The sequence below is a fragment of the Ricinus communis genome, chromosome 7 (genome assembly GCF_019578655.1).
Source record: "Ricinus communis isolate WT05 ecotype wild-type chromosome 7, ASM1957865v1, whole genome shotgun sequence".
NCBI lineage: Eukaryota > Viridiplantae > Streptophyta > Magnoliopsida > Malpighiales > Euphorbiaceae > Ricinus > Ricinus communis.
The window spans coordinates 6,380,034-6,387,857 of NC_063262.1; the positions used below are offsets into that span (position 1 = coordinate 6,380,034).

The following is a 7,824-nucleotide window of genomic DNA, read 5'->3' on the forward strand; positions in this document are numbered from 1 at the left end:
TTTTTAAACACCTAATAGCAATCCCAAATACACCTATTGTATTATGCTTTTCAACATCTTATTATATATTTACTTTATTTATAGGGTCAAACATTTAATGTTAGTTGAAAATTAAAAAAGAAATCATAGAATTACAACATGTTTTTTTAACTTGAAAATTTAAGTTAAACATAACGATTAAAAGTAATTTACAATTACTAATTTAATTAGATTATCTTAATGTTAACTAGTTGTTTATACTGTTTTACATTATCATCTTATGGAATATGACATACTAAGTTGCCATAAGTTTGATTATGCTATTAGAGAAAGAAAGGACAAGTGTATGAAGTCATTGTCAATGAAATTATTCATTTCTTCCACCCGAAGAAGGCTCCCTTTTCTCCTCTAAATTTTTATTCTCTCCCTTATGCAATTCTCTCTCTATTTGCCACTAAATGCTAATATATATATATATATAGAAAGGAAATATTTTTGTGATTCGTTTCGCAACATTGAGCACTAATATCTTTTTTGGGTTATGAGGAGTTAATTACTAAAAATCTCTAGGAATTGTCTTAAAGTACACATTAATTTTTAATTTATTAAATTCATAAATATTAAAACCACAAAATAATCATGAGACTAATGTATTTTACACAAACCGTGTATGTAATACTTAAAATTAATAAATTATTATATAAATAAAAAATTATTACTTATTTTAATTTCATGAGCGAATGTTACAAAGATATTTTAAGAAATTAATGATCATAAATCTTATTTTATCTGTATTTTTTAAATATATTTATTAAATTCTTATATAAAAATCAATAATATCTATATCAATCAATAAAGTATTATTATTGACCATTACTTAGTAAATAAAGTAGAATATAATTTGAAATGGTAAAAAAAAGTTTACCCTTTTGAAGGAGAGAAAATATGAAAAGAACCAAAAATCCTTTTGTATTAAATGATATATAAGGAAAAAAGGAATTTAATAATATTTAGGAAAGTTTTTCCTTACATTAATGTCCTATGTAGCATCGTGGCACAAGCAGTCCATGTGTTTATCTATCCATATCTCCGATATTTGTCCCTTTTTTTGAAGTTTCGATTGATTGATATTAGAAACAAAGATATTCTTTTAGCCCATAGATTTTGATTCCAAATCATTGGTATTTCAATTTCACCCCTCCCAACCACACGCAGCACTAGTGTAGTGGACCCCTTAAATCCACAAACACCGTCACACTTGTTATGCTTATCTAACGGCCCACAATTCACCATTAAATATCACTATTATTACGCGTGTCAAAGTTCCGCCTCTACTAACACATGCACCGACGCATAACCGTCCCTTATTTAGGGTCCTTTTTTCCTGTTTCACACTATCCGTACCGAAAGATAACCCACAGCTAAGGTTTTTTAGTGAGAGAAGGAAAAACAAAATAAAGAAGAGAGAGAAAGAGAAACGAAACGCCATGTCCTCTGCCGTTGAGTTCGCTTCTTCTTCTTCTTCTTCTTCTTCTTCTTCTTCTACTGCTCAAGATAGCCATGACGACACCAACAACGAAAGGTTAGATTTGATTCGCCAAATCGATCCAACGGTTAAAACTTTATCACTTCCTAACGAAACTTTTCTCGGAGCTGCCATTTCTCTCAAGGACCAGGTACATGTAAAACAAACAAACGCTTATCTTTTTTTTTTTTTATATATATTTTATTTTCATGATTTTGATAAGGGGCCGTAGTTTAAAGGTTTTGTGACTTACTGTGATCATGTTACTGAGGCTGACTGCTGAGGTCTAAGGCAATTTGTGTGTGGTGTGTGTAGGTGGTGGAGATGACGTGGAAAGTATGTGGTAGTACGGACACGGGTATTACAGTTGTTGACCCGACTGTGTATTCGGGTTCATTGGGAACTGCTTTCGTCTGCTTGCGGTCGTACGAGGTCACCGGCGACGACCAAGACATATTACTATGTTCGAAGATCGTTGACTCGTGTGCCTCTGCAGCACGTGCATCTTCTAGGTATATATTGTCTCCATTCCATATATTTTTTTTTTTAAATTAAAAAAATTTCAATTATTTATCATTTTTATATTTTTATATATTTTATCCTTCCTGTTTAATAGATATAATAAATGTTACAATATCTATATAATAATTTAATCTAAACTAAAAACTGAGGGTTAGTATTCTCTAGAAACTATAATTTCAAAATAAATACGTGGAATTAGTTGCATGCTATGTGAATTAATTAAAAGTATTTTTTTTATAGTTATTTATAATAAATTATCTAAAAAGAAAATGGACGAATGAAAAAAGGGATTAAAAAAAAGATTATGAATTTAAGGAGGGAGGAATATAATGTAATGACTTGCTAACTGTTAGATTTATATTTGTGATACGTAATGAATTAGTAAGACTTAGTTTTGAAATTTAGCATGTGCGACTCGTCCAATAAACTATCTATACATGCAAATCTGGTGGTCCAAACATTTAAGAATAAGAAGTTTTTGGACTTGGCGGTGGTACCACCTGAAGTTGTATTGTTTATAGAACGTGATCTTATTGCTTTTTCTTTTTCGGATTTAATATTATTAAATATCTTTCGTATAATTTGGTGGTTGAAAGGTCAGTAGTTTTTTTTATTGAAAAAGATAAGGTAACACTTGAATGAATTTGGATCATTGGCTTGGCTCACCCACACGGTAGTTTTAAGATATAAGATATAGAAAAAAAGCTTTCACATGTAGACTTATTTTTATTAAATATTATGTCGCTATGTATGTTCTTTTAAATTTTTATTTTTTATTTGAGTTATTATATTAATATGTTAACTAATATATTATTTTTCTAATTAAATAGTGATTCGATTCTAGGAAATTAGTATGCTAACTAATAAGAGGTAATTTCTCTAATTACATAATGATTTTTAATCCTAATAAAACATTGGTTATATTTAAAATTAAATTTTATAAATAAATCAATATATTAAAAAAAATTCTCGTATATACAACATATTATTATATGCATTAGTTAGATTGTATACGTATAATTAAATAAATAAAAAATTAATTTAAATTTTACAAATTGAGATACTTAAAATTAAATTAATAGAAATAGCATTGCAATGCATTGGCAGAGGACTAGTGAAATTTGTTACATTTGTCCTTTGTTTAGTATTAAAGTGCTCTGGTTTTGTTTTTAATTGATAGAGGTCAAAGTTAACAGAAAAATCTTTGTTTTCTTTGAAGTTATACTTGCCTTCCCAATCACTACAGTTCGTCTTTGAAAGAGTGAAAGTGATAATACGGAGTTGGGCGTGTAGGTGTTTGAGTCGTGACTTCTATAATTTCTACTAGTGAAAAGTGTAAATAAATTTTTAAATTTTAATAAATACAATTTGTGAAATTGCATTAATAATGTAAAATCAATGACTAGACCTGCAAATAATGCAGTATTTGTTGGAAAAACCCAATTAATTACCATAACAGCGTAACAGAATAAAATTTAAAATCAAAACTGCCGACGTAATGACTATGTGTATGTGTAATCATAATATGAATTATAATATTATGTATATGCACCATACTAAGGTAATTATAATATTAATTAATTAATATAAAAAAGTAAAATAAATCTCTTGTTAATATTTACCTTTTCCTAAAATATATTTAATTCTAGGCATAATTACTAACAGTATTTTCCAAGTTCTACAGCTTTATCTAATAATTTCTCAGGTTTTTTTTATGCTTCAAAGAATGTCCATTTATTCAGGAAAAAAAAGAAAAGAAGAATCATTGTTTAAATACCCATATCTGGCAGATGCCAAGATTAATTTTCCAGGAGGACCCATTTTAGAGCTACATCTCTGTCCATGTTGGAACTGTCAGTGACATTTTATGTTTTAATATAATAATTTATATCTACATGTTATTGGAGAAATATATGTGTGGCTGCTGTTTGATATGCTTATTTGTTTTTGCCTTTTGAGTGATGCTTTGGTATGGTGCACTTTACAGGCATGTTACATTTTTATGTGGTAGAGGAGGGGTGTATGCATTGGGAGCTGTTGTTGCTAATTGCCAGGGAGACCAAAGACGAAGAGACTTTTTCTTGAACCTCTTCCTTGAGGTATTTGTCAAATAGTACTAATTTTCAGCTTTTTCAATACATCGATTTCAGAAAAGGACTAAGAGAATGTGGAAATTAACCCTGCATTCTCACATTATTATTTTCTTTTGTAAAATGAAAACAGAACGCTTAATTTTCCTTACCAAATGGTCAACTAAGTGTTTTGTTTAACCTCTGTTTTCCCAACTTTCTGTTGGCATGATCCCTATTCAAGTGATTATTTAACATATCAATTTCCTTTCAAGTTTCTTTTATTGCTTGACCGTTTGCAATTTTGCAAATTATGTTTCGCTTTGCTCAAAATTGAAATTTTATGGATGTCTGCTTTGCGAGGAGTTTTTTTTTTTTTTTATGAAGGAATCTAATTGTTGTTTTGGAGATGTTATCTTATTGTCCATGGAGGGAGTGTTATGTATCTAAGTATGTGGTTTAAGAAGCTAGCACATGGGACACAGATACAATACGATACAGATGCGTCGATACAGATATTTCTAAAAGATTAAGGTATGACATGGGAGGGACATACTAAATAAAGTGTATATATATATATATATATATATATTAATTAATATAATAATAAAAAAACTAATATATTTCGTGTAAATAGTTTAATTAATTTTAGTAATATTTTTTCTGTATATTTAAAATTAAGTTGTTATATGCCATATTTTTTAAATTTTATAAAAGATCAAGTATATTTGTAAATATAATGGACTATTTAGATCAAAAATTTAATTTTTGGACTGATGGTGGAATTGTTTCTAAATCTAAGGATTAGATTGCTAGAGTCTGACTTTTTAAAATTTTAAAATTTTCTCGCCTTGTCCTAGAAATGGTCTAGTCATATTCTAATCGTGTCCTAGACATGTGTGTCGCTGCTGTGTTAATAAATAAAAATAATAAAATATTTTGACATCTATGGACCGCGTCATATTCGTGTCAGAGAAGTGTCTGACACGGACACTTATACCTTTCAAAAGTATCGGTGCTTCTTGGTATGTGGCTAACAAGTATCAACGTTCTGCTAATAACTGTGTAAAGAGTGAATAGGAAATGGCTACAACTAATTTGTATTTTTGTAAGAACTTCATTATATTGGATGTAGCATAAGATGTTAGCAATGTGCACGTCTTTAAGTTGCCTTCCATCCACATTCTGAAAATGATTAATGAGTTGAATACTTCATGATTTATCTGATACTAGTACGTAATGGCAACTCAGATGCTTTGTTATCATAGCTTCATCAGAATGATAATGGTTCGGGAATATTTTTGAATTCATGTGACAGCTTTCAAATGGTATAATTGGAAGGGATTATATATTCACTAGTCATTACGAATCTGGAAAATTAAAAGAGAGCCACACCATAGGTTAATTCTTGAATATCAGCACTCTTTGAATTTCTTCAGGTACTCGTTTCACTGCCGATCTCTTTAGTGTAAATGTTAAAAAATCTGGCATTTGATTTTGCTTGAACACTAGATGAAATATAGCATAATTAATTCTCTAATTAGCTTTACTTAGTTGTTCAAATCAAGTAGTGTGCATATATAAATTCTAAAAAACTTGTCCTGTCTAATATGCTTTATTTTCTTCTTGTTTTGCTGTACTGCTGAAAGCTCAAAGATGTGTTTACATCTACACAAGCCTCATTAATTTTCACCAATCTGATTGCTTGAAAAGTTCTATATCATTTTGCATTAGGTCGGAGTATTATACCCTCATGATACATGTTAACCAGACTGATTATGTTCAGGTAGCGCAAGAGAGGGCCCTCCCGGTCGGACCAGAGGAAGGTGGTTTTGGGATGTCTTATGAACTTATGTATGGGCGAGCTGGATTCTTATGGGCTGCTTTATTCATAAACAAGCATCTTGGAGAAGGGACATTGTCCAGTGATGTTCTCATGCCTATTGTTGATGCTGTGTTAGCTGGAGGTAGGGCCGGGGCATCTAATAATCCAGCCTGCCCGCTCATGTACAGATGGCATGGAACAAGGTACTGGGGTGCCGCCAATGGCCTTGCTGGAATCTTGCATGTCTTACTTCACTTCCCTCTCTCAGAAGAAGATTCTGAGGATGTTAAGGGGACACTAAGGTATATGATGAGTAACAGGTTCCTTCATAGTGGAAATTACCCATCAAGCGAAGGAAACCCCAGGGACAAGTTGGTGCAATGGTCTCACGGTGCAACAGGCATGGCCATCACCCTAAGCAAGGCATCAGAGGTAATCAAACAGCGCTGAATTTAATTTATTGAATGAATACTTATAAATACTAGTAGTTTTAGGACTTCAAAACCCAGCTATTGGACAACTCTCTTGGCAGTTATATAATTTATTTTTCTCAAATTATTTACTCAAAAAACAAACTCTTGGTGGGAGAAGATTAAATAAATAATCAGTTGATATAAATCTGCTTAATCTTTAATTCTGCAGGTGTTTCCAAACGACAGGGAATTCCGTGATGCAGCTATAGAAGCAGGCGAAGTTGTGTGGAAGAGTGGCTTAGTGAAGAAAGTCGGCCTAGCTGATGGTGTAGCTGGAAATGCATACGCTTTTCTTTCACTTTTCCGTCTTACAGGAGATATCATATATGAAGAGCGAGCAAAGGCATTTGCAAGCTTTTTATATCATAATGCGAGTGAAATTATAAATGGACATGTCCCTGGAGACGATGCATATTCTCTTTTCAAAGGACTTGCTGGAGCAGCTTGCCTGTGGTTTGATCTTCTTGCACCTGAAAAGTCCAGGTTTCCAGGATATGAACTCTAGGTGAAAATGATGCAGTTTTCAAGATGACAGAAATATAAAATATGGATTGTAAACCTGATTTGTATATATAACCAGCTGCTCTAGTACTAAGGTTTGGTTTACCTGAAAACTTGTATGATTTTAAAAATGGTTCCTCGGAGTTTAGGCTAGAAATATAACCGACCTGCATGGTCCACATTAAACCTGTTCAGGTGAAACCATGTATAGGTCAAAACACCATAGCTTTCATCCTGCTGCCATTCCCGCTATTGCACGGTCGGCTCAATCTAAGCACAATAAAATAAGAGCTTGGACTAGTGGCCGTCTCCGTAGGTCCATCCCACTAACACTGGAGCCAAGCCTGTCTGTGGTTTCAGTCTTAAAATCCTTTTCATAATGCTAAGGTGGTAGCAACGTCTGGAAAAAAATCTGTTTACAATTATGCGAGAGTTAGAGCAGAGGAACATGTGTATATGATTATGAGTTTTATGTTTAGTTTACAATATCCCTTAAGACTTCCAATTGGTCATATGATGCGATATTCTCTGTCAGAGGTTCGCTCGAGGCATATCAACAAGACTTGGAAAACAGAAAGACGTGTACAAGCATCCTGGTTTTGCTGGAACAATTCAACCCTATTTGTCATTGTCATAGACATATATGTATGCTCTTGAAAATTACACCACTAAAGTGACTTCATAATTATGGTTTTATATGCTTGTGGAGGTCGATTGATGTGTTCTATTCTTGGTGCAAAAAAATGATGACTTGCTTTTCATCACATGAAAAAGCACTACCCCTTGTCTCTTCGCCCTATACGAGTATTAATGTAATACTTTTCGCTTTTAAAGAATATATAATACGAGGTACTATATGAATTGATAGACTCCCCAGTAACTGGCTTTCATGGTGCAGCTCAGTTTAAAGAAGAAAAAAAAGTATCAGGG

The 7,824-nt window shown here is 32.1% G+C and overlaps 1 protein-coding gene across 1 annotated transcript; it reads left to right on the top strand.

The window, feature by feature from the left end:
• The first annotated feature begins 1,355 nt into the window (after positions 1–1,355).
• LOC8273522 (lanC-like protein GCL1) lies at positions 1,356–7,590 on the top strand. The gene is made up of 5 exons (XM_002531621.4): positions 1,356–1,655; positions 1,820–2,016; positions 4,014–4,125; positions 5,882–6,352; positions 6,563–7,590. Exons 1-5 carry the CDS (start codon positions 1,467–1,469, stop codon positions 6,896–6,898), a joined length of 1,305 nt encoding a protein of 434 aa, XP_002531667.2. The 5' UTR covers positions 1,356–1,466; the 3' UTR covers positions 6,899–7,590.
• Positions 7,591–7,824: the final 234 nt, after the last annotated feature.

What these genes read in the sequence shown, in the direction of transcription:
- LOC8273522 (XM_002531621.4), top strand. Translation starts at nt 1,467, where the DNA reads ATGTCCTCTGCCGTTGAGTTCGCTTCTTCTTCTTCTTCTTCTTCTTCT. An exon ending in TCTTGAACCTCTTCCTTGAG is followed by an intron (nt 4,126 to 5,881) that starts GTATTTGTCAAA and finishes GATTATGTTCAG; the next exon opens with GTAGCGCAAGAGAGGGCCCT. An exon ending in CCCTAAGCAAGGCATCAGAG is followed by an intron (nt 6,353 to 6,562) that starts GTAATCAAACAG and finishes TTAATTCTGCAG; the next exon opens with GTGTTTCCAAACGACAGGGA.